This window comes from Manacus candei, unplaced genomic scaffold, assembly GCF_025592945.1.
Source record: "Manacus candei isolate 608988 ecotype Guabito, Panama unplaced genomic scaffold, ASM2559294v1 h1tg000026l, whole genome shotgun sequence".
Classification (NCBI taxonomy): Eukaryota; Metazoa; Chordata; class Aves; order Passeriformes; family Pipridae; genus Manacus; species Manacus candei.
The window spans coordinates 2569800-2597112 of record NW_026138074.1 but is presented as its reverse complement, the minus strand read 5'-3'; the positions used below and the strand labels follow the sequence as shown (position 1 = coordinate 2597112).

General features: G+C 39.6%; 1 protein-coding gene across 3 annotated transcripts; it reads right to left on the bottom strand.

Moving 5' to 3' along the window:
* Nucleotides 1–25308, bottom strand: TOPBP1 (DNA topoisomerase II binding protein 1). Of its 3 annotated transcripts, XM_051789091.1 has the most exons (27): nucleotides 24856–25195; nucleotides 24180–24314; nucleotides 23468–23611; nucleotides 22492–22673; nucleotides 22177–22370; nucleotides 21169–21348; nucleotides 20113–20282; nucleotides 19419–19582; nucleotides 18174–18421; nucleotides 17565–17884; nucleotides 16601–16773; nucleotides 15412–15623; nucleotides 13728–14017; nucleotides 11927–12100; nucleotides 10820–10929; nucleotides 9636–9759; nucleotides 9214–9363; nucleotides 8614–8722; nucleotides 7803–7995; nucleotides 6772–6998; nucleotides 5612–5775; nucleotides 4565–4679; nucleotides 3883–4046; nucleotides 2837–2977; nucleotides 1725–1814; nucleotides 1103–1264; nucleotides 1–766 (listed from the first exon to the last, which is right to left on the bottom strand). In XM_051789091.1, exons 1-27 carry the CDS (start codon nucleotides 24934–24936, stop codon nucleotides 623–625), a joined length of 4560 nt encoding a protein of 1519 aa, XP_051645051.1. In that variant the 5' UTR covers nucleotides 24937–25195; the 3' UTR covers nucleotides 1–622. The 3 variants fall into 3 exon arrangements, with proteins under 3 accessions (XP_051645051.1, XP_051645050.1, XP_051645049.1); XM_051789090.1 differs by lacking the exons at nucleotides 1–766; nucleotides 1103–1264; nucleotides 1725–1814 and adding an exon at nucleotides 25216–25308 and having other exon boundaries at nucleotides 2856–2973; nucleotides 3879–4046; nucleotides 24856–24937; XM_051789089.1 differs by lacking the exons at nucleotides 1–766; nucleotides 1103–1264; nucleotides 1725–1814 and having other exon boundaries at nucleotides 2856–2973; nucleotides 3879–4046.
* Nucleotides 25309–27313: the final 2005 nt, after the last annotated feature.

The following is a 27313-nucleotide window of genomic DNA, read 5'->3' as shown; positions in this document are numbered from 1 at the left end:
AGACTCAAACAGGGAGCGTGGTCAGACAAACTTCACCTCTTGGATAACAGAGTTGGCTCTATGTTTGTTGAGCAGATTCATTAGCACTCAGGTCAGCAGCACCTCAACAGCACTCTGATCTATTGAAATAATTTATTACACCCTCTATGAGTACAAAAATGTACAAGCCAGTTTTTTTTGTCTGGCTTCCCCTTCCCCTCCAACAGAAAATACCAAAAGAGGAAAAATTACTGTATTAATGTAAAATCTAAGTCCATTACTGTATGTGAAATGCAAGAAAATTCTTAGCAACTGGTATTTTCCCCAAAACACACAGATAAAAGATGTGATAAGCATCTTACAAAGTATTTCTTAACTATTATTATACAATGGTGTCCCCAAACAAAATCATTAGTGGGACAGTTTGGACATTTATGAGACAAAGAATTTTTTGGATGAGTTCTTGCCACATTTTCAGATGCTACCAGTAACCAAAGCAATCTTTCCTATGAGTATTACTGTAAAGCTATTTTAATCTCAGGACAAATTAGAAGTAAAACTCAAAGCTTTTAGTTTTTCTGATGAGAATGAAAAAATATAAATATGAATTTAAAAATGTACAATTTAAGAACAGAGAATTTGCTCAGTGCATTCTGGATCGCTTGACTCTGCTCATTTCTCCTGGTGCTTTTCTTTTCTGAGATAATCCAGTTCCAAGAGCTGTGTTATCCTGAAGGTGAGACTCAGCTTCTGGCAGGCAGTAAGAATCCACAGGGGGAGGTGGATCCTTCAACAGAGGAAGAAAAAATGAGTGGGTTAGTTCAAGAAGCTTCTGAGAAGAAAGAAACAGCTCATTAGTTGCCTAAAACTGAAAATAACAAAATGAGCATTGCACACCTAACATTTTGAATATGTTTTGCGAGCAGTTTCATACCCTGCAACAGATCCCACTGCCAGCACCAGAACGTGCTACAGCAGTTAAATTTGAGGTTACAGATCAAAGCCCTCAGTGTAGGCACTCTGTGGCCACAATTCCTGGCAAAGGAGGCATGTGACTGGATTCAGGGGGCTGGGTCTGAGGGAGGCCTGTGGGGTCGTGGAGAGTGCCCTCAGGCATGCACACCTGGATGAGGTAGTCAGCGATGTACTCCGGCTTCAGGCAGTTCACTCCTTGGGCTGCTGCCTCTGCTACATTAACCCTGCTGTCATCTGGCTTCAGCTTACTGAAGTCAGCAAAGAGATGAGTCGCTTCTTTAAAGAGAGAGACAGAATGACCAGAAAACACCTACAGACAAAACACAACAGACAAAAATGAGTTTAGTTTTGTTTCTTCCCCAAGACAAGTGCAGTTCATGACCTTTAATTTCACTCATCAAATTAACTTGAAATCAATGGGAAATAAATTACCATTTACAGCTGTATTCTGTACCATCACATACCTTCCCAGAAGAGTGATCCTTCTCATCAGAGCAGGGCACAGAAATTCTATCCCCAGTTCCCACCAGCACTACTGACTTGTGTTACTTCAGACAAGCTCCTCTGCCTGACCACTTCCAAAGTGAAGATGACATAGCTTTTTCCTCCCACCTTTGACCATGTCTCAGCTACCCTGTGCAAGCAGTTTAGTTCATGAAGACCTTTTACTCACATGAAAAATGCCCAGCACAGTTTAACAGAAAGAAAAAAACCTCCATAATTAAAGAAACACACATACATTTCATTATTTTTTTCAAACAATTACATACTTGTGCTCCTCCCGACTGAAGAAGGCGCCTGAATCCTGCTTCCTTGGTTTGATCAACATTCAGGATCACTTTCCAGCCACTGAAAGCTCCCTAGAGAAAAGACAATTTAGTCAAAAGTTTGCTGGTACTGAAAAAGTACAAAGACTTAATGGATCTATAATTTGTCCCTTTTGAGAATATCCATCAGATGAAGACTTGCAATTACCTAGTTTTGTCTTTAACTGTAAATGTCAGAAAAAAAATTCACAGAACATACAGCTATTGGGTCACAGTCAGGCAGCTTACCACCAAACCCTCTCACAGCCTGCACAGCAAGATGAGCAAACCAATCTATGAAAAGACCCTTGGCAATGAGTATGTTTTCCAGAACACTAGACACTCATTTATAGAAACTTACCTTAAAAAAAAAAAATTACTTGGAAACATTTCTCCCTGTTCCCCCACCATGCACTTAGTTACAGTAACAGCATCGAGGGCCAAGTGGTTGCCTCCTACAAACACTCACTGTGGTTTCCAAGTAGGCAAAGAGGTAGGCAGGATTTGCTACAAGCATTCATTTAAAAAAGATTATTTTAAAACCCATGCAAGTCAAGATTTATCCTGATGTAACTGAAACACCTTCCAATGAATGCTCAACTGCAACGCCTGCTTTGAGAAAAGAGTTAATTTGGGGAGTTCAAGTCCCACTTCCAAAAATCTCACTGAAAGACTATGGAACTTGCATCACGAAAATGACAGAAGGTGCCTTAGGAAAGGTACCAGTACCAGTTGTGGTTTCCTCATAAAGCTCAGTGAGGCTGGCTCCTCAGTCAGTGCTCTGAAGCATAAATATCATCTTCCTGGCTGAGGGACGTTTACATACATAAGTAGCCACATTCCAGCTTTGCAAAACATGAAAAATGTTTCAGGAGGAGATTAAGACTTTTAATACACCAGCATAGAAAGTTTAAAAAAGAAAATGAAAATTACTTAACTGGAATATTTTCAGACAAGACATTTTGTTCTTGATAACAAGACAGGTTACCTTCCCCTGCCAGTTAAGTTTCCAAGTTTCTTGGTGACAATCCCTGTCCTGTCCACCCACACTGTACCACTTAAGGAGTATCTAATACCTCGACAATGCCCGTTTCTTGCCTCCCTTTATGAATTCTTTTCCTCCACCTCATGGCTGCCAGTGCTAGTTTCTTCTGGTTTACATTGATTGCAGGCAAAACATTAAGTATGGAATTACTTCCCCACTCGTAATCTTCTTCCTGGAACAAGCATAAACTTCAATTACAAAGCATTCCTGCCAACTTTACCAGCAGAAAAATAGATTTAAAAAACCCACACCAAACAGAACCCCCCCCCCAAAAAAAACCAAAACCAACAAAAAACCCCCAGAACAAATCCCATCCCACTCTAGATTTATATAGGGATTTTATTTGGCCAAAACAGCTCTAGGTAAAATTGGAGATACGGCTCTTAATTGCACATATGTATCTAAATCAACTCACATTTTCTGCAACATCAAATCATGTACACAACCAGATTCCCATTGCAGTTACCTACAATGGAATTCAACAGCAGGGCAAAGCAACTCACTACACTGCACACCACTGACTTTATTTCTGCAGTGTCTTCTAAAAGAATGAAAGTTGGTTTTGCTGCATAAAGATATGAACAGTCTACAGGCATTATTTTAAAGTTCACCTGGTCAATGTAAAAGAACTGCTTGACCCAACAAAAATAACAGGGAGGTGAAGAGTCTGAAGAACTAGAGTTCAAAAATGTTTATGCACATGGTCATAGAGTCAGATTATTTAAAACTAATATATGTTCATTTATTGAAAGGATCAACATTTAATTCCTGGTGTAACAAAATCCATGTAGATTTAGCTGATACCAGGGAGAATTTACCAAAAACTACTCAAAACCCTCAATTTTCAAAAGCAACTATAAAAAGCATAGGTATTTCATTTATCTTATATGAGGAGTTTGGTCCAGAACTAGTTTTCAGACAAAAACTTTCCTGACTTTGGATTCTCTAAAACTCCCAAGGCTCAGGCACCGTAAACTGCTAACTGGATTTGAGAGGTTGTCTTTTCCTACTAGTGCAAAACAAGAACAAATGCAAAAAGGTACAACATAATAATGTCTCAGTAATAGGGTCACATGCCTGAACAAAGCAGCCAGCTCCTCTACATGCCTCCAGGTAGGAACGGTGAAGCACCCACTTTCCAGCTGCCATCGAAGCCAAGAATTTTTCATTTCGAAGAGGATGTCCCACAACAATGTGTGTGCAACTTGGATCAAAGTACTGCTTCTCAAGTACTATTCCACCTTGAAATGAGGAATGAATTTGATTCAAATTACCCAAGAGTCATGCTTGACCACAGAAAGGATCAACTCAAAGTGAGAATTATCTGAATTCAGATAAAAATACGCTTTACTCAAATTTACACTGTAAGTATTGTAATTGAAATGACATGGGCAGAAGCTGGCAAGGAAGGAGAAGCAGCTAGGAAAGAGTGGCTCTGTAAAGTGCCACTGCAACACAGACAGGAATGGGAGACACCAGAGGACAGCAGATCCTGGGTACTCCCAACATTAAAGAATGAGGTTGTTGTGGAGACAGCTGTAAGAAAGCTGCCAGAAGACAAACCCATTGCTGTTTTATGGCAAAGCTGATCACTCACACAATAATGATACTATATTCAAAGAATCGCTCACAGGCACAGAAAGCCATAAATTTGAGACCTCAAATCTGATAAGTCACTAACAGAAGCCCTTCCTTTTCCCCAACAAGCCACAACTGAGCAGACACATAGTATTCTTTGCATTTCACAAGTATCTGGTACCTAGTTCCTCAATCAGATGGGAGTAATCAAATCTTTCTTGAGGATTAAGAGAAGACAGCTGAAATTTACGGTGTTTTTCTGGTTCTTCATCAGCCTTCTCATCTTCTGTAACAGCCTAGAAATATAGTAACAGATTTTGAAAATACGACAGAACGATTAGGTTGACAGCTGACTATGTCTCTGCCAAACATTCTGGGTTATTTTTATATTAAGTTTTCTTTTAGCTGGGAAAAGCAGAATCAAACCTGTCAATCACTTGACAAAAAGCCTGGATCTTATAAAATCCTCCTTGGGCTCCTGCTTGAACATCCTCTTGGTTCTCCCTTTCTTCAGGGCACAGTTGAAACAATCTGTCATAAAAACTAATCCTCCATTCACATCTACCAGATGCCAGGTTGAACACATGAGGAAAGCACCACTGATCTATCACACTGTCTTATTCATTCAGAGTTTCCATAAAGTCTGAATTTTATATTCTTTGAGGGCCTTTCCACTAACATGACATATTATGCCCCTGAAGACACAGAGCTGCCTAAAGTTTGAGCATTAGATGATGCATTGCAGACAAAGGACTAACCTCATTGTCCTTTCCCTTTCCAAGGTCACAATAAAATAGAATTTTAAACCAGGTTTTTGGCAGAAGAATAATTTTCCATTTGTACCTAAACATAAAATTCCAGATAGCACAAAGGAAATCTTGGCCTAACCTTTCTTCCATCATCCTAACGTGGCTGGAGGAGTTCCAATTAATACACATAGTAACTCTTCACTCCAAAGCCTACCTTAGTGTTCCAGCATGAACTAACAGGACAAAAACCTTTATTTGTCTGAACAAACAAGCTTTATCTATTTGAGCAAACACTATTTGTTCAAAATCTCAAAGAAAGGGGGAAAAAGAAATAGTACTGCACAAAAGTAAACCACTTCAAGATTTCAAATGCAGATATTCACCTATTTTATACTCACTGTCAAGTTCAAAATTTCTTAAAAGTGTCACTACATCTGTCAGAACACAAATCATCATAAACATTTCTTCATATGACAAACCTTTTCTTTGGGCTGTGGTGCCACAGGAGGGTTAGCCAGTGGGAAAGCAATGGTGGGGGCCTGTGGAGTGGGAATCACGTTATCTTTAATCGGTGTTTCAGGATCTTTACACACAGGATTCTTTAGATCTTCAATCACCTCTCCATCTCCAGCCTCAGGAACAGCTGTGAAAGTAAAGCACTGTTGCATGACTTGTCTTTGGAAGAATATAATTATGGATAAAGTAAAGAATAAAAATAAATAAAAACCTCCACAACTGCTGCTACAACGTATACAGTTATATTTCACCACTACCTTTCATAAAGATGCTCTTCCTTATACCACAAACCACCAACTGCAGTATTGCAGACTCCTGTCCCCAGATGCCTTGCTTTGAAAAAAACCTGAAAACCTTTAAACGACCTAATTTCTCTGGCTAAACTGCACTGATTTGGTTGAACAAAAAAAATCAATTGAATGCATTTAGATAATTTTCTTCAACCCTTTGTAGGACAAGGGCCAGTCTTCAGGAAGACTACTGCCACAAGCAGAAACTCTACAAGTAGATTGGTGGCAGGAGGGAGGAAGTGAGGAGAGAGAAATAAAGGATTCCATTACTCAGAACAGGAAGAAAGCAAAAACAGATAAAAAACCACCTGGTTTTGGCAGAAAAAGCATGTTGCTTCCTTAATCTTAGCAGTACACTTAAGACTTCAAGAAGAACAGGGAATATAGATAAAGTATCTTCACTGAGTCCTGACCCAAGCATGTCCACCAGCAACTCAACACATCTCGTTTTTTGGATGTGTGAGTTATCTTCCTATACCCCCATTCTTCACCTATGAATATTTTCACTACAATGAAAAACATTTTGCTACTGGTATTCCCATTTGAATTCCACTATACCTGCTTAAGGTGTTACCTGGAAACCAGCTGTGGTTCCAAAAAAACCACCAAAAAACTTTGGAAGATTTTATGAAGATCTTTTTTTTTGGAACCATGGCAGTCTATTTTTAGACAGGCACTGCCTTGGCGTTTGGCCACAAATGGACAGGAAAGCTTCTCTCTAAAAAACAGCAACACATAATAGAGCTCAAAGATGTAAAATTGTATTTTAAAAGTCTCAAAGATCAAATGGATGCTGCCACAAAGAACCAAGGATATTGCATTTCTGATTTTACCTATACCAGCAATCTCTGCATCCGGTACAGATCCTCTGAGGGCAGACTCATCCACATTCTTATTGGAGTTACTCTGACCTTGCTCAGTGTACTGGGAAGAACTATTAGGCCACTGAAAGTTGCTGACAAGTCTTGCTCTCTCCTCCCTTGCAGTAGGATCATCCCAGACGATCTGCTCACTCTGGGATGGCTCTGTGTTTATATCTGCGAGTGCCTGACGGGATTGCCTAAAGAAAAAAGCACAGGTACCTTAAATACTCATCCTAGAAGGCAATGTGTTAATGATCACATCAACTCTAACATCCAAGTGACTTCACAGTCACTAGAATGGCTGGGAAAGGGGAAAATTTCAGTATAAGAGCTATTCTGGCATGCTGGCTTTGTGAACCCAAGTGTCAGCTTGGCTGAAAAAAGGCACACAGAATATCAGTAGATGTTTTTATTATGTGCTTATTAATAAGTTATTACCAAATCAGTGTACTTTACTCTTTACTGAGCCTATTTATTTGCAAAGAAACACCAAGCTACATGAATAATTTTGCAAGACTTCCATTACTTTTTTAGTGTACCTCAGCATGATAGAATAAAAATTCTATCCTCTGTTTAGAAAGAAAAGAAAAATAAAAGAGAAGAACCATTCACAAAGGTGCTTTGCAGGAATACCTACTACTTGTATATGACCTACATGCTGAAATATTGCAGTACTGCTTTCTTCAAAATCTATAAGAACATTAATATGAACAAAAAGAAAATAAACCTGTTGGCATAATTCAACTCAAAACTAAAAACCAATCATACTATTCTGTGATTTTTTTGAAAAACAAAAAGGTACCCACTACGGATTAAAACAACGTTCTGGTTTTATCTGGCACATCCAGTTAAAGATTCTGAATTGTAAGAGAAGCAGCTCAAGCACATCAGTAGAGACAGACAATACACTTGAAAATCCTGAGGACCTATTCACATTTCAATGAATGTCTAAACATGCACAAGGAGGACAAAATAAGATACTGTGAAACACAAACCAATACCTTAGAGCTTCCAAGACCCTACTGCGGCCATTTCGCACAGACCGTGTGCTATCAGGAGTGGTTGGGGAACCATCAAAACTGCTCCTTGAAAGGGATCCTCTTTGCCCTTGTGGTTTCACCAGTGATGTGGCAGACATGATCTCCTGCAGCTGCCTTTGGAAGTTCTCCCTCATTTCCAGTGCTTGAGTTAAAACTTAAGAGAAGGAACAAAACTCACAATATCACAACTGTTATATTGCAACATGTGAAAAGTGAACGACTGTTCACTGTTTCAGTGAAAACTGGAATTCCAGTCAACTTCCCCTGGCACTGGGACAAAGACTGTACATTAAGAAGAGGAAAAGATACTTGGGAAAAAATATCTAGGAAAACTACATATGCTCCAAGTCACCTATTCTTAGGCACAAGAAGAAACTGCATTGGACTTCTGAATTTGCTCACAGGATCTAACTTAGATCCACAATTCTCCAGGAACACATTTATTTACATAACATATACTCCAAAACAGCAATCTGCCGTGTCAAAGATGAACTTCGGTGTTTTAAAAACAAAAACCCAGCAATTAAGTACTTTGCAATGGATGATCATGATTTTCTTGCAGGCTGTCAAAGTCTTTAAAATAGAGAGGAAAACTCTTCCCTCACATCCAGCAACAGTAGCTGTACTTGACCAGTATGTAAATATGGTACCTAAAGCTTCTAGATCTCAACACTCAGCACCTGAAACTGTAAAAGGCTCATATTGATAGTTCGATGTTCCAAAACCATTTTGAAAACATTTGAACAACTGAACACATTTTGAAAACATTTACCTCCTTTGGATTCACTGCTTACACTTTGTTCTTCCCCTGTAGTGATTGTTCCCTTTATTTGGTCAGTAATTATATCACCTTCAGCATCATCTTCATCCACTGGAATTATCTAAAGCCAATGAAGACAAGTTGATTTCTCAAATACCAAATTTTTTTGCTTTTTAACCATGTTTGACACTTTCATAAATTCTGAAGATTATTAATCTTGCCTTAGAGTAAATCTAACATTTCTGCTAATGCAATGACAGTAGAACAGTAGCATCAGTGACAATTCCTATTCCACAGTCTAAATGTCTGCAAAGGAAGTTAACACTTTGGATTTCATTACCTACAAGAGGAGGCAAAGACTGAACCTACATCATCTCAAATTTGGAAAGCAGCTCCTGAAATGCCTGTGTATCCCTCCATCATCCTAGAAGAGGAATATCACAAATGCAAAAAAACCTTAAGGGACATCTGCAATAGCTACTATTAACTACTAGTCAAACCTGATTCAGGACATTGCTGAATAAGCATCAATGTTTTTTATTATTATATTAATATAACTATTAAGTAAACCAAATCACTTCAAAGAACATGAATTCTTATCACACATCATACCTCATTTTCCTCTGCTGGGTTTCCAGTTGATGGAAGTTTACTGGAGGAGGAGAGCCTGATGTCGTGCACTGCACTGATGTCCAGGCTCATTTTGGGATTGTAAGTGTGAGGGAAGAGAGATTCAGGAAGCCGTTTATATGCCTGGGCACTCTGTAATAACATCAGTTAATAAGAGAAAGATGAGGAACTGATTCAGATAAAAGAAATTTCACACCTTAACAGGAAAATTTGTTTTCTCCTCATGGAGAACAAGGTAAAAGTGAAAACAAGCCAGTCGATTTATTAGTTCTAAGCAGGATACAAAACCTCAGTCCCCATACATGTTCAGGATAAATGCATACAGAAAATCCACTGCCATATAACTGGTTTTAAGTCTCCATTTCCCTTCATTTTTAAAAAAGGGAACAAAACAAGCTTCATACCTCTAAAAGCCAGTGTTCTGAAACAATATGTATACCCCGTTCTTTAACAGATTTGTACTCCTTATTGTTGTCATTCTGTCCTCCCTTGTAGATGAAGTGTGTTACTGTCTCATCAAAGCACCATCTAGAAAAGAAAACAAAATACAAATTGAAGACATCACTTCTATGAGAAAGTATCAGAAATCCAAATCAGAAATTTTCCTGTCCCTTGTTCAGGTTAAAATATTGTTTTGCCTATTTTTTTATGCCGCAATAAACAATAAGCTCACTGTCTTTCCCAAAAAAGACAGCATTCTTAGGCACAAGGATGTTTCACAACAGAACAATTTCTATGCTGTTTGAAAGCGTTCCTGAATAAAACTAAATTGGATAAACATATGGAAGAGGAGGTGTTTTGCTTTAGTTTTTGTTTTATTTTTATTCAAGTAAGTGGAGTTTTAAATCAGTTTCTGAAATGTTCTCATATTGAGCTGCAAGTGAAATACTGACTCTTGAACAATATGTGCCTGTACAATAAGAAGTACAAAATAAACAAAATGAGGAATTCTAACTTTTAAATTGATAAAATCTAGTATTTGCTATTTAATGCTATCTAATGCTAGTATCTTCAGTATTTCTAAGCTACTACAAAACATAAGGCAACTTCCCTCACACGATGAATAATAACACTTACGATATAAGTCAAGTAACAAAACACATAAATCAGATTTATTGGAAGCAGAATTCTGTCTTAAATCACAAATGTTAGTTTGTAGTTTCTCTTCATGATAACCTATTTTTCTAAGCTTTTCTAAGACTGACCTAGCCATGCTTACAGTCCAGAAAACAATTCATTTTGAGCCCAGGAGAAACACACACAAATTCACATCAGATTCAGAATATAAAATATACAGCAAATGTTAAACCATTAAACCATCCAAAAGCTAAACTTCTTCAAATATGAAGAATAAAAAATAAAAAATTTCTGCAAATCAGGAAGACTTTCTGAGATAGACATATCAAGAACACAGAGATTGGGACACGGCAGGGAAAGATGGTCTTACTTCACATTAGAAGAAGATGACTTTAAGATGCTGAAATGTAACGTTTAACTATAGGAAAAGGCATATTAGAATGCGAAGACTCATATTTATTTCAGATCACATCAGTACAGAAGGTTAGAAGCCATTTGTATTGGTTGATACCTGCAGTCTGCTCCAAGAGAAGCTGCTACTGCATTCAGTTCCCTTTGCCTCTTAGCAAGTTTTTTACTAACATATATCACAACATCAGCCAGAGGCTTGGGTTCTTCTTCCTGTTCAAGCAGCAGGGATAAAAAACAGGACAGTCACTATTGGAACGTTTCTGTATCAATAACAAAAATACTACATGCTCCACTAAATATTAAAGAAAAATATGTAATAACAACAAAGGTAAGATAAATACACTTCCTCTGTTTTTGCTGCTCCCAAACTCCATGGTCAAAACCCAGCACTATTATTGCACCATACACTAGGAATCCCAAGACAAAAGATTCACTTTCAGCCAATCTCCCAAGAACATATTCTGCTCCTCTCACCACAGACTGAACACTTCCTGAACACTGAAATTAGGGAATTATCAAACCTGATGCCACTGTAGTATTTCACTGTCCTGGAGCGAGAAAATTAAGAATAAGAAGCTACAAAATAAGAAGTGACAGCCTTCCCTTTCTGATGGTCCTCCTCTACAGTAACTGGTACTAATATGGCAAGCCATACATAAATGCTCCCTTTCCTCCTACATCTTTTTGTTTTCTCTCACTAGGGTGGATTAGACTGAAGAGGTAAGATGACTGCAAGAAAGAATAACATAGTATGTCTTTGTAAGAAGTAAGCAACTGATCACATCTTGTGCTTCCTAGTAAGAAGAGTACCTTAAAGAGGAAGGGAGGAAAAGAAGAGGCATTAAAGACAAAATAGTTAACCCTGTTCAGCTGGAGCCTGGGAACTTCTTAAGTCAGACAAAATCATCTCATTCCAATACTACAAAGTCTAAACTGGTACATATTTATATACCATGTCACTTAGCAACTGGTTAATATTCAAGACAGTAGTACAGAGAGTAGAAGAAGAGTTTAAAATTCGTTCCCTTCCATGAGGAAATTCTTTTATCATGCCTTCCTTTAACTGTCATTGACAAATGCATAATCATATGGATTGGTACTCAGATAGATCACAAATAATTCAAGAACTCCTTTGTAACTTAAATCACAACAAGATATGGCCTTTTCCTAATTTATGCTCCAGAAACTAAACCCCAAAATTTCCTACCACTTTCGCCTGTGCAGCAGTTAACTGAGGGCTGGCAGTAAGAGCTGCTGTATGCCTTGTGCTGTTTGCCAGTGCCAATTTCAAGTTTCTGCCGATGACTTCAGAGAGAGGTGTGCTCAGTTTCCTAGTTTTTTGATCAGGACCTCTCGGAGTTTCCAAAGCTGCCAGAGCATCCTACCAAAAAAAAAAAAAAGAAGAAGAAGAAGATACTTCTCACTCAAGTGCAAGTTTCACAAACACAGTCCACAGTAAGACTTCATACTCCTAAAACCAGGACAGTGTACTAGAGGAGCAGCTAGCAACAGCAACTGTAGTACCACTGCAGAAAAGCAGTACAAGACAATCCCAGTCTTACAGTCTGCATAAGCAAAACAAGAAGAAAATAGTTTATTAATCTCTCTTTTTACTGCCATCACTGAAAACTGCCCTCAGTGGAAAAGCCAGTGGCCAAAACTAGTCACTCACAATTCCAACCAACTACTTTAATCTACTAATACTTCACCCCACGAGAGTCGCATATGAGTATGTGATTTTATCTGCACCTTTAAAATACCATTTCAGACTGCCTTTTTTTTAAAAAAGAGAAATTCTGGTCTAGAATATCTTGTTTTTGAAAATGATCGGAGTGGTGAACTACTAGGATTTTGAAAAGCCAAATACCAACTGAATCATAGATTTACTTGCTCACAGAATGTTTTGGGTTGAAAGGGACCTTACAGTTTATCATCTAGTTTCAACCCCCCTGCCATGGGCAGGGACACCTTTCACCAGACCAGGTTGCTCAGAGTCCCATCCAACCTGGCCTTGAACACTGCCAGCAATGAGGCATCCACGACTTCCCTGGGCCACCTGTGCCAGTGCCTCACTACCCTTACAGTAAAGAATTTCTTCCTAATATCTAATCTAAACTTACATTCTTTAGTTTGAAGCCATCAGTCCTTGTCTTGTCACTACATGTCCTTGTAAAGAGTCCCTCTCCATCCTTCTTTGTAGGCTCCCTTTAAGTACTAAAAGGTTGCTAAAAGGTCTCCCTGGAGCCTTCTCTTCATGAAGCAGAACTAGCTGAAGAGAACACTGGATTCGCAACACATGCAAACCACAACAGACAACTCACAAACAACCCCCCAGAAAAACCTAACAACTTTGCAGGAATTCAGTGCACTGATCTTTCAGTTAAGGCCTTGAAAATGAAAATCAAACCTGAATCCTTCCAAAGCACACTTGAAACATTCAAGAGCTATTCCAGCACAGACACTCACTAAGTATCAGGGGTTTCTTTGTGCTGGTTTTTTTAGCCCTTTGTGGCCTTCAGAATGAGATGCTGAGCCCAAAACCCCAACACGTTTTTCAATTTGCAATAACAGCTTCATAATTGCTATAAAGCTATTACATTAAAACATGTATGAAAGTAGCATCTCATCACAAAATAAACAAACACTTGTTTCCAAATACCTAGAGATAATTACAAGCTGCCTTGTTGCATTTCTCAGTCTTTAGATGCAGAAAACACAGACTGTGTACTGTCTGAGGTGTAGGACAGACAAGCATGTGATGCAATAAGCACAAAGAAGCTTTGTTAAGGACACTACAGCATCTACTAGTCAATAAATTTTGTCCACAGGTTATTAACTAAAACTATATAAATAAATGGAGCCAGTTTTCCTGGCTTTATTCAAAAGGGAAATTCTGTATGTGCACAGTATAAAAATGGATAAGCAAAGGTTTCTGTGCTGCTTTTAAGTTTATGCACATCTTTAACCATACTGGCTCTACAGACTAAAAAATTTGCAAAGACAATCACCTTTACATCAAAAGAAGGCTTGAACAACTTGTCCTTGGAAAGAAATTTTGACGGCGTGTCAAGATGTAAAGACGGTTCTTTCTGTAGTGGTCTGCCTGGTGCAACAGGGGTTGTGTTCCCAATGTGATGAGAGATGACAGCTTGGAAAGCTTTACTCTGGAACCTGTTGATATCAAGTGGGGTCACAGCTGGTTTTTTTCCAGCTTCAAGAAGATAAGCAGGCTGTTCTGAATCAAGATATTTAACAGTTGCTGGTGTCTTGGTAAGCTGAGTAACGAAACTCTCAGTACCTTTAAAAGAAACAAAGAAAACATAAGCAAGCAGACTAATTTTTCTTCTGAACACAGACCTCACATACACTTTTATTTAAACAGCAAACAAAAGTTCACCTGACCTTTCTTTCCCTAAAAGAATAATTCATATCCCCCCCAATAAATGCTCTAAACTACAATTACATTTTAAAAGCCAGCATGTTCAGCGTCTCTTTCAATTAACTACTTAGTTTGTATTCTGTAGGCATGAGTTTGACCCTAAGTGTCTGAAAAGAAGTGAGCAATCCCTGATCCACTAACACTGTTAGCAGTTCCACACATACCTGTATAGCTCGCATATGTCATACAACAACTATCAAAATTCTAATCCAAGAAAATGATGTAATACACAACAAAATCTTCCCTTTCGACACTAAAGGTAACTCCTCCTTCCTGGCTCCTTACTTCCCATGCAACTTCAGATTTCTTTTGCATTCATAACTCTGAATCCCATCACTTTAGCTCGTCACATATACATCCAGTCCCTCATGCCTTTGGATTAACAGGACCAAGATTTAGCTAGAAATAAACTGTTATAACTTGTCTATCATAAATACTTCCAGATAAGCATGACTCACTGTCTTTATAGCTGAAAAAGATTTAACACAAGAATTGCTTTTACATTTTACTCCTCATTTCCCATGACCTCCCACTTTGTTTCCTTAAAAATGTAATAAACAGATAAGATGTGCCATGCCAATGGCATATCTTCTGTCCTCTGACTTAGTGACCCACATAATTAATTTATGAGGGCACTTTTAAAACAGGTCTGCTAACATTCAGTATTAAATCATTGTAGTCTGCACCTTAATATGGAAGAAATACTGCCAAATAAGAGACTTGAAATAACTGGAAAAGGAGCAGAAGATGGGGTAGGCATGAAGGACTGAACAGAGGGACTTCACTGCAGACTAACAAGTACGAAGTTCCAAGCTGGATCTATCATCAATTCCCACTCAAGCTACAGAGCAGCATAGGTGCCAAAAAGGACAAAGCTGAGATGCTGAGCTTGAATCCCAATGACTGATAACCAAAAGACTCCATTGGCTCCAACAGACTTGCAGCAAATACACAGTATCATTTCTGTAATCATGTCTCAAAAGCAAGAAAAAAATATAGAAAAAGTACGGTTACATTGAGTAACCTGGTCTAGGGGAAGGTGTCCTTGCCCATGGCAGGGGGTTGGAACTAGGTGATCTTTAAGGTCCCTTCCAACCAAACCATTTTATGATTCCATCTTAATATTTGGAAAAATATCCTTTAGCTCTAATACTCTGAAGGTGTTAGGAAAAAACATTTATCATACCTGCCTTTTTTATTGTAAACAAACTCACACAGACACACTCATATTCCCTAACTTGCTGATAACCAACCTTGAGTCTCTGCATTTTCAACCAAGAATTTGCTTTCATCTGCTCTCTTCCCTGTCCTTGCAGACTGCAAAAGCCAAGCTACAGTGACTGCTGGCAAATTCCACTTCTTCGCAGCTTCGTACTTGGAACCATTCGGTTCTCTTACCACAAGATGGGTACTGGCAAACATTCCTTTTTTTGCATTGGCTTTCCGCACAAAGAATTCTTGGACTCTACAATTACATTAATAAAACATTCATTTAGTCATTAAGAAAATTAATCTAGGGCACATTTATACTATTATAAAATGTATTCAAGCAACAGAAAAAGAACTAGTAGAATTAGACATCTAAAGCCACCCACTTTGCACTTTACAGCCTAACCTACAAGTAGAAAAAAAAGAAAAATTAAACAGTAATGTTTTGCTTCTATCAGTATTGAAAACAATATTTCTCTTACTCCAGCACTCCTCACATCTTCATTTTCAAATCATATGCTGGGCCTAACATTCTTCTATAAGATTAATGGAACAGGTTTGATTCCCTTCTGGAGCTAACATGTATCATTTCCAAATAATTAACAGTTTTCTTTGTATTACGGTTTTTCTCTTATCATCAAGGACACAATCTTCCAAAAAGATGGCAGGACTGAGAACTCATAAGCAAATAATTTAGTTCAAACAGCCTACAAATCAGATCAAATGATACTGTAAGCTACACAATTTTGCCATGTCATGATTAAACATGTTTTTCAAAGATCCTGATGAACTGGGAGGAAATAATTCACCATGCCAGCTCCTAAGTAATGGTGCACTATCACTGGTTATGAGGCTGAACCGGACAGTGCTGAAGAAGAGGAAAAATGGTCCTCTCCTGGATAACTGAAGAACAACCCAGAAGGCCTGACACCTGAAAAACTGACTTTTATTACTCTGTTCTAGGGCAGAGTAAAAAGTTACTGAGACTCGAGTCACTGGGAAACACAAGACTGAGCATATTCTGGTAGAAATTAGACTGTGTGAGTACAGACCATATTTCTTGAAAGGAAAGGAAAACAGAAGAACTATGTAATGATGTCTCATGCTTCAGCACCAGCTTTTGTAAACAAACAGAATTCAAAAGAATTTTAATCTTTGTAAAGAAAAATGAAATGCACAATGGCAGCACATCGGCTATCTAAGAACAAGAAGAAATGGTGACAGGAGACATACCTGGCTCCCAGCAGTCCTGCCAGATAAGCAAGGGAGTCTCTCTCTGCACCAGTGAACTGGCTAAAAGAAAGAACACAGTCTTCCAGAGGGGTAGTTCCTTCCATTACCAGGACTGGTGTGAAAAGTGGATTGGACCGGAGATCTAAAAAGAGCTGTTGTTCCACACATGCTATCTTTAAGAAGGTGAAAGAGATAAAAACGTCAATCAAGCTAAACAGCAACAAAGCCAACAATATTTCAGCAACTGCACAAGAGCATTCATGGACTCAACAAGCAATCCTGCTTCCATCATTACACCTGATACAAATTATTTCCCAAATTCTTTTTTAGATCACTTCAATTTTGTCAAGTTTGAAATACTGAAGCATTATTCAGAACTTTTCATTACTTAAGTTCCAACCCTCTATGTTCCCTTAGAGTAGTTCAAGGCATGATCTGAGGGTCTGTATAGATTTACTTCACAGAAAGTTACCTCATACTGAAAAATACTAAGAGCGGGTAGTTTATATCATATGCCCGCTCTTGGCAAATATGGTTAGTATTTTTTGACTTTTAAGTTGTAAAGGTGACTTCCTCTTCTGCCACAAATTAAAAAAGCTATAAAAAGCATGAAACAAGCAAAGATATAAAATGAAATCCTTATTAGTCAACTAGCTCCTTCTACAATTCATCATTTAGAGAGAATACTGTCAGACCTTATAATGACCTTTGAGTCAGGACAATGAAGTCCTCTTTAAGAGTCTATAGTAAATGAAGTGCAACAGACAAGATACCCTACAGACACAGAAGTTTTAAAGTATGCTTTCATTTAGTATATTTCAAATGAAACAAGGCTAATCTCTCAGTATCTTATCTATATGTTCTACATATATGTAAGTCACCAATAACTCCGTATTCTGACAAGACAAATTTCTAATATACATACCTATGTACTTGTGGAATTGAAAAAGTATAACTCCCTTACCAGCCATGTATTTGTGACAACATCACCAACAGTTGGCTCCACTGTGCACCCCAATAAAGGTACCACAGCATAGTCTGCAATGGTTCTGCTGTGCAGTGGTAGAACTTTCCCAGCATTCTCCTTTATAATATCTGCAAGGCAGGACTCCTCCTCTTCACCAAAACCCAAAAGAAGAAAAGTCTTTCTGACAAATACACCTCCCTCAGCCGGTGCAGAAGGCTCTCCCAAAGAACCATTACAGATAGAAGACTGATTCTCTCCTTGAACAGTTGAGTTAGTAACATCATTGAAGGTTCTGGATGTTAGTTCTTCCACTTCATCTGAAAGGTTAAAGAAAAATAAATGAACAATCAAGCATAATAATTGATTGACAAGAACATCAAAGACAACCCAAAACAGTTTCGTGAAGAAATGACAGTATTCTGCTGTTTTCAGCCAGGTTTTAGTTAAAAACTGTTCTACATAGGCCTGTTTAAATTTGATTTCTGAAACACAGTGTAGAAGTTAACATACTAGATGTGGCTAGCTTTTTAATAAGCAAATCCTGAAAACTCAAATGCTAATTATGAGCAGTTAAACTTTATACAGTATGCTGAGCCTAGGACATACCTAATGTAGAACCATTATTTACATATTGAGAGAGGAAGTCATCTTCAACAGCTTTCTGGTGCTTTAGAACGTTCACAGCTTCTTTCTTTGCAAGACTGGCTTTTTTTGGAAGAATTGGCTTCATTTCAGGTTGCTCCAAAATTGGGTTCTCTAACAGCTGATAGTTTAGAGGGATATAGTGCTCCACTGGATGTAGATAGCCTTTACTATATGACTCCAGCAACCATTTTGCTGTCACTATATGAGGCCTAGGAAACGAAGTGTTATAGAAACAAGTTACAGCAGGTTTAAGACTTGTGATTCTTCTTTCCTGCTCCACAAAATACTAGGAAATACACACACATGACGTCTGTAACTCCCATACTAAGCAAGCTTTGGGCACTCTACAAACCTCAAGTTTTTTTAATTGTTTCAGTCTGAGAACAGCATTTCATACCTATTTTCTGTAACATAAATTATATCTGCCACTGCTGAGTAGCCAAATTCTTCCTCCTCAATATATTAACAAATACATGCTAACACCTCTCTTCACCCATAAGAACACTTGCTTTTCTATTCACTGAAGTGACTCATGGCTACTCAAAAATACAGCATTCAAGAGCACATAAGGATGTACTTATGAACACATGCTGTAAGTCGTTTCATTTAAATCAAGAACCACTTAGTATTTTCAAATGAATATGTGGTTTCAAAGAATCATAGAATGCTTTGGGTTGAAAGGGACCTTACAGTTTATCGTCTAGTTTCAACCCCCCTGCCATGGGCAGGGACACCTTTCACCAGACCAGGCTGCTCAGAGTCCCATCCAACCTGGCCTTGAACACTGCCAGCGATGGGGCATCCACAACTACTCTGGGCAACCTCTGCCAGTGCCTCACTACCCTTACAGTAAAGAATTTCTTCCTAATATCTAATCTAAACTTACACTCTCCCAGATTGAAGCCATCAGTCCTTGTCCTGTCACTACATGTCCTTGTAAAGAGTCCCTTTCCATCTTTCTTTGTAGGCTCCCTCCAGGTACTAGAAGGCTGCAATTAGGTTACCCTGAAGCCTTTTCTTTTCCAGGCTGAACAAACCCAATTTTCTCAGTCTTTCCTGAGGCTGCTCCATCCCTCTAATCAACTTGGTGGCCTCCTCTGGACTCGCTCCAACAGGTTGATGTCCTTTATGTGCTGGGGACACCAGCAGTGTTGGGAGAAAGAAAACAAGGTGTAAGTAGACCTTAAACAATACAGTTATCACAACCTGTGAGCCGTCTTGTCCAAAAAGTGTTTCAGTTCATCATTATTTTCCCCCAAAATGACATGAGTAACATCTTCATTAAGTTGATTAAATCGAACACCACCACCAAAATTAATAAGTCTTCTCAGCTTGTCCAGCTTCCTGCCACTGAAGCCACATAGATAAATCTACAAAGAGAACAGAGCAATAAATAAGGCTTTAGAAATGTTAAGAAAAAAAAGAAAGAAAAAACAAAGAAGACTATTTTGATATAATTTGTTTCAACTGCTGCAGAACACAAAGCAGTGGTGCAGCTTCTGAGAAGCAGCAAAAAAGTTAAGCATTTATGATTGGATTAATTTATCTTTGAAAATTAATCTAGCAAAGCTTCAATGTTTACTAATGGAATGGACCCCATAAATTATACAATACAAAACCCCAAAACAAACCTCCACACCAATTCTAGAACCCATTCACTACAGTATTTAAATATACATGTCTACGAATATAGAGTTTTATATTTATCATACATATTTAATACAATTGTATACCTACACAAATGTAGGCACATACACAAGCTACAGCATGTGGACACAAATCTGGTATTAGTTGTTGACCATTGAAACAATTTACTCAAGCAGCAAGTGCCAGTGCTCCAACATAGTAGCTTTCACACTGTTAAGACTAAACATGTCAAAGTATACATTGTCAAACATACTCGACAACCATCTAACAAATCTTCAGGGGCTTGAAAAGAACTTAGGTCCAAGTTTTCCAGCTCATCAGGAAGAGGATCCAGTCGGCTGCTCATAACAGAGCTACATGTGGTTTCATTAACACCGCTCAAATTGATATTGGAAATGTGGCTGACGTCCGAAAGGGTCTGATCTTTAAATAAAATTAAAATCAAAAAAGAGGCATTAGATTTGGCTCATCCCTCTCTGCCGCTTCACTAAACAACAAAATGTAAAGCCTGAAGAATGAAAAATACTAGGTAAGTAGAACCTTGGTTAAACCAAGGGCTTTATTTAAACACAGATTGAGTACGGTCTTGCTAGCAAGAGTATACACCTTCTGTTTATTCCCAAATAGATGCTTCCTATGACATAGCAGCAAACGAGACTGGTTTTCAAGATTTTCATTCCAGTTTTGTAGACACCAATTAGAAATACTCTTACAAATAAACAGGGCTCTCTGTAGTAGAGAAATCAACAAGAAGTTCAGTGATTTAAGAGAAGTAGGAATCAGTATCAGACATTAAAGGTGGCTGTGTCTTTCATGTTACCAATGTGTGCTTAAAAAATACTTTTAACTTTCCTTCTGTTAGAAGCATGGAGTAAGTAAAAACAAGTATATGAAGAAACAAAAATAAAAATAATAATAAGAAAACTTCAAAACCAGCATTTGTTCACCACTCTCAAGACTGCTGTAAGATTAAATTCATTACAAACAATGCTTTTAAACTTCAAACGTATGAATGTTCATACTCTTACAGGACTTACAGATATACACCATGGATTCTTAAGCAGACAATCATACACCTAATTCAAGTTCATGTTTTTAACAATCATTCACGTTCCAAGTCTACACATGCTGGAATATTCAACGTGTATAAAAGCAATCTATTGGGTTTTGAACTTCAGCAGAATCTAGAACCCAAACTGTCAAACCAGCACTGCAAAAGCAAGCACCTTCCCAATCTTAAACAGTTCTTCCTCCTTAATATAAATGTTTCCTACCTTAGTTTTAACATATTTTAAAATATCTTACTTACTATCAGGCTTGCTGGCATCATTCGTAGGTGTTGATGTACTGGGTGCATTACTCAGTTTTGATCCAGTCTCTATTTTATACATTGTCTCATCCTGACAGAAGCCTTTCTTGATGCTGTCAGAAAACCACTGCACGGACACACAGTGCACATTCCACTTTTTGGCACATTCATACTTCTGACCTTCCAAATGTAAACAAAATTTTAAAAAATCACAATCACTAAAAGGCTGAACCTTCAGATAGTGATCGCAGAAAGACAGTTGGACATTAAGAAAATTTAGAAATTCAAATAACTTATTTTAATGTGCAAGTTGTGTTATCCTGGACTCTGTTGATAAGCTGCTTATTCTCTAATTAAAGTTAGAGTAAAAAATATCATGGATGGTTAGCTCATGGGTACAGTGTGACAGGGCAGTAAAGAAACAAAAAAGGAAAAAAGGTTTTAAAGCTTTCAAGCACACGGGAAAGAAATGGTTATAAAGTCCCAGGATATTTTACTGTAGAGACAGGGAGGGAAACCAGAGAAAAAAGAAAACCCTTCAATGCTTTCTTACAATAAAACTAAAATCCTTTCATCTTCCCAAGAGGAAGGAAAAGGAGCTTTCATTTTATCTTAGTATAGAGTTCGGAAGGCACAAAGAATAATTAGTTAAAAAAGCATCAGGCTACTATCCAATTTCAATTGCAGTATAAATTAGAGTACTATCCAGCTCTCCCAAAAAAATGAGTTTTTCTTTTCTTTACCCCCTCTAGGATTCACCCTTTTTTCTCCCCTTAAATACCAACTGTGTCTCTGGCTTTTTTATCTCTTTTGTTCTCTCTCTCTCATGCCTTTAGACCAAAGCAAGGGTGCCCTGTGTTGTTCCTTCCAACAGCAGTGATTGCCTAAACAGAAGCAGCAAGAGCAACACTGAAGCAGAGCGGGAGACAGTTCCCAACCTTATGCTTATGCGCATTTACACTACTTCAACTCAAGAAGTGAATACAGTATTTATTCTGTCGGTCCTACCTTTTGGCTCTTGAACTATGAGGTGAGTACATTCGTTCATCTTGAGCTGCCCTGTGTATTGCCCCCCGTGTTCGGCAGTAAGGCGCTGGACTTCTCTCCTGTCTGAGCTGCTCAAGCCGGTCACGCAAATCGTGCAGCCAAGGAACACGGGACAGGCATGGTCTGCCGTGTTAACATCCGTGTACCTCACCAGGCTAAACAATGAAAGAGAGAAAAGGAAAGCATACTTTTTCTTCTGGGTAAAATCAACTAGTAGCCTGTGTTAACATAGGAATTACCAGTTCCCAAAATTAAATCAGTTTTGTTTTTTCATACCTTTGCTGAGACTTATCCCACAATGTCTTAACCCAAGAGGGAAGCAAAATAGGTTTCTTCAGAGAAGCAGCTACCAAGTATTTCTTGCTGCCAACTTCTCCAGCTACAAGATGAGTTACTGACACATTGAGGTCTCTGCACACACATCCACCCATCATCTGCACATATTTATGAACTTCTTCCTGGATGGGCAAAAAATATTATTGAAAATTATCAAGAAAAAAGAACCTACATGACAGTCGTGTTCACCTTAAAAAAACCAAAACAACCAAATGTGGATTTCAATTGTCCATGGTTTCCCCTAAAAAAATATTCAAAAAATACAAAATGGATATATATGGAAGCCATAAAAACATAACTATAATTTCCATTCTATTTTCACTTATGATAAGTTGAACATAATATATACCCTTAATAAAAACATTACCATCACACTGTATAAGCAAAGTTTGACAGATGGTTGACATCTTAGGTAGCTTTAGAAAGAGCTATCAGAATAAATAAAAAGTAAATTTCTATGATAAACTACTTAAACCACAGTTGACTGGATATTAAACCTTTACCATGCAGTCTGAGTAACCAGAAATGTTGTCTGTAGCATTATAGTCGCAGACAAACTAGCAAGATAAGTGATCCATCTAATCAGTTAATAAAAATCCCTAAAACATACATTTACTCCCATATTAATACCCCTCAAATATGATTATATATGCATATACTTATGTGATATACATATGTGCATGCACAGATACACCACTACGTACATGTTTATATACTACATATACTTGCAAGACTCCCTCTTTCTTCATACAACTCTCTACATAAACTACACATACTCTACAAGCCACAGAAGACTAGGTAGATCTAGACACAGGTAGTTAGACATACACAGTATGACTGCTGCCTTAGTAATGAGCCTTCTGAAGCAAACACCAACAACAATCAGCTAAGCAATCCATTTTTTGGAAGGCATTACCCTGACATCTTTCTCCAGGCTGGTACAGGACACCGTCACATCGGCCATGGTCATGTTGTACACAGGATACTCGGCTCTTGGGACACATCTCTGGGACTGCATGCAGTACAGCACTACCTGTGGTCCCACGATCCTGCAACCAAGCTGCGAGAAAGTAACAGAAAAGGCACACAGAAAATAAGCAGAGGGCACACAGGTATCAGGAAGGCTTTCCTTGTCCCTGAATCCCAAGGAAGGCAGGGCCTCTTGGTCTGTCCTCCCCCTCCTCTACCATTTCTGGGTAGCTGACACTTTTGTTTTTGCTTTCAGCGGTGGATTTTCTGTACAATCCTTGTAGATTTTCTGGCCTCAGTAAAAACTGCAGATGCTATGGCTAACATGCCAGAGAATTCCAGCTAGCCTATCTTTGTCTGCTAGACAATTCCTTGCAGCTAAAACCAAATCATGTTTCTCAGGAGATAGAAAAAAGTTTAAGAACCAGCTTAGGGACTCCAGCAGAATCAGAACTGACCACACTATTTTTCCACGTGTTTAAAAATAACGATTATGGTTTGCTAGTCATCTTCACCCAAAAAGAATGCAGCAAAAAGGATGCAGTGAAGTTCATACGACTTCACTCAGTGCAAGAGAGAACGTGCAGGATGTAAGTACAGACATGAGTTCTTCTAGAAAAGAAAGAATATTGCTAGGAGTAAGTTGCTGGGTAGCATACCTTTTTGAGATGACTGAAACCCACGCCTCTAAAAGGATCACAAATGTAAAGTGATTTATCATTTTCTTTTATGTTGAGTACTGCTTCTTCTTCAAGGATCTGGAGATGTTCTTCTGACTGGAATTCTTTTATAGACTGCAGGTAAATGATGCATACAACATTTATTAACAAATCACAAACAGACAGTCCTGTGCAAACTACACAAGTGCATCTCCTTGAAATAGCTCACAACAAAGCTACCATGCAAAACACCTTGTGGGTGTCCTGTTCCCCTGACTCTTTACAACGTTCTGACTCAATCATTCATCATACAAACTTTCAGGACCCGATCCTACCACACGATGCCTTTGGCTCCCACTAAGCTCTCAAGCTGGAAAACAATGCACGGTGTCCTCTCTAAGTTTGCTTAGGGCTTAAATGAGTGACCACCACCCAGACCTTATGTGCTACATGTCTCTTCACTAAACGTCAACAGGGTTTGAAATAGTATTATCTCTTGGAATAATTTCTTCAACAAAATTGTTCTTGTTCTTATTAAACATTAGACACCTATGTTATGGAAACAGCTTTATTTCCAGGTGTACACACGCGAGCTAACTTATTATATGGCGCATACAGCTCAGTCAACGACAGAAATCCACCAAGCTCACTGACAGAGGTGACCAAGTCCACTTACCTCAAGAGCTTTGAAAAAATACTCCGAGCTCCCGGAAGACTTTATGAACTTCACAAAAAACGGTTCCTTGCCACCTCTCATCCTTTAACGGAGAAGCAAAACCCAGTGAGCGCCCTGACATTCCCGCCGCACCATGGAAGCCCTCGGGCCCCCGTCCCCGCCCCACGGGCACACCCCACGCCGCCCGGCCTCGGCGCCTATTTCTGACGGGTACGGAGGGGCGGGGGCAGGCTGGGCTCACCGGGAGGCCCCCTCCTCACGGGGCCCAAGGCACCCAGGGGCCCCTGCTGGGCAGAGGGTGCCCGGCGCTCCCGGTGCCCCCACAGCCCCCGCCGCGGCTGCACCCCCCCAACGCCTCACCCGCCGGCCGGCGCCGCCGCCACGGGCGGGAAAGCGGGGATGCTCGCACTGCGCAGGCGCGGGGCGGGGCCGGCACGGCGGGGGCGGAGCGGAGGGCGGGGCCTTTGCAGTGGGGGCGGGGCGTGGGCGGGGCTTTCGCGGAGTTACCCTGGCTGGGGGCGGGGCCGGAGAGGAAGGGGGCGTGGCCTTCGGGCGGTGTGGGCGGGGCGGGAGCGGCCGTTACGTGTGCGCTGTGGGAGGGGTCCCGCGAGGGTGCGTGGGGCTGAGGGGAAGGACGGGAGGGGAAAGTACCTGTGGAGTCATAGGGGGATAAGCGGTTGGAATGGGCCTTACAGATCATCTAGTTACAAGCACCCCTACCATGGGCCGGGACACGTCCCACTAGACCAGGTTGCTCAAGGTCTTTATCCAACCTGGCCATGAACACTGCCGGGTGTGCATCCTATTCCAGTGTCTCTCCACCCTCACAGTAAAGAATTTCATCTTAGTATCTAACCTAAATGACCCCTTTTTCAATCTGTACCCATTACTCCTTCTCCTGTCGGTGCAATTCCTGACAAAGAGTCCCTCTCCAGCTTCCCAGCAGATACTGGAAGGTTACTGTGAGGTCTCCATTCAACCTTACCTTCTCCAGGCCGAACAGCCCCAGCTTTCTCACCCTGTCTTCACAGGAGAGTCCAGTCCCGTTATCAACTTTGTGGCCCTCCTCTGGACTTCCTCCAACAGTTCCATGTCCTTCTTATGTTGTGGACAGCAGAACGGTACTCAGTACTCCATGTGGGTTCTCAGGAGAGCAGAATAGAGGGGGCAAATCACCTCCCTTTCCCTGCTGGCCATGCTCCTTTTGATGCAACCCAGGATTTGGTTGGCTTTATGGGTCGTGAGTGCACATTGCTGGCTCATGTTGAGTTTTTCATCAACCATCGCCCCCAAGTCCTTCTGCACAGGGCTGCTCTTAATCACTTCTCTGTCCAATCTGTAGGCGTGTCCGGGATTGTCACAACCCAATCCATGTGTAGGACCTTGCACTTCACTTTCATTCATGTAGCTTCCAAGCTCTGGGCAAGAGTGTCAAATGCTCTCCCTCCAGAGCAGGTAGCTGGAACCTGGAACTTGCTCAGGAACAAAAATGTCACTACTCCCACATCACACTGTAACATCTACCTGTGTCATTAAAGGGTGTCATTAAAGGGTCACCTGGCCCATGCATCCAGTGGACCTCCATTCCATTCTTAGTGGCCACAAATGTTCTCTAAGGCTTGCTGCTGTTTGCATAATACTGATAATGCCTATAGTGGGAGAAGTCATTCCGTTAGAAGATCCTCTTAAGAAAATAAATCACAGAATCAATTAGGTTGGAAAAGGCCTCCAAGATCATTGTGTCCAACCTATGACTGAACACCACTATGTCAACTAGACCATGGCATTTAGTGCCACATCCAGTCTTTCCTTAAACACCTCCAGGGACAGTGACTCCACCACCTCCCTGGGCAGTCCATTCCAGTGTCTAATCACCCCTTCTGTGAAGAAATTCCTCATAAAAAATGTTTCAAAAGAGGAAAGCACCAAAAGCTCTGATGGGACAGTGCATGTTTGTTAGATTGAAACCTTACAGTGAGGCCACATGATGGCACTGTAATCTTATGAACTGAAGGGAAGTCCAGTGAACTGTGCACAAGTCCACTGTAGTTGTTAGATGTTAGCCTTTCCATCTCTAAACACATCAAAATTTTTCTGTATGCTTATGTCTTTTAAAAATGCTTGGTATTAGTCACCTAGGACTGGTGTGAATAGTGTGAGATAATGCTTTTCCCATCTGTAAAACAAAGGTAAACAAAACTGAATATAATGAAAAGCAAAATAACATACTTATTATTAGATTAGTAGTGATAAGATGGTCCTCTGTTATTTGATGATGCTGATTTTTAGTCCACTTTTAAAACTCTGAATTTGTCCTGCCTGCTCTTTTATTGTTATTTATAGGAATTTATCTTCCTTTTTCAGTCTTCTGGGCTATTCTAAAAAATACGGAGAAAGGGGGGGGGAGTTAGTGGTGGTGGTGGTGGTGGTGGTGGTAAAAGGATCAAGAAGTCAAACA

Bases quoted from the DNA above. Each gene is read 5' to 3' on its own strand.
- TOPBP1 (XM_051789091.1), bottom strand. From the start codon at position 24,936: ATGAGAGGTGGCAAGGAACCGTTTTTTGTGAAGTTCATAAAGTCTTCC. The intron at 23,612-24,179 runs GTATGCTACCCA...ACTTTCTCGCAG, and splicing joins GTTTCAGTCATCTCAAAAAG to CTTGGTTGCAGGATCGTGGG. The intron at 22,674-23,467 runs GTAATGCCTTCC...TTGCCCATCCAG, and splicing joins GCCTGGAGAAAGATGTCAGG to GAAGAAGTTCATAAATATGT.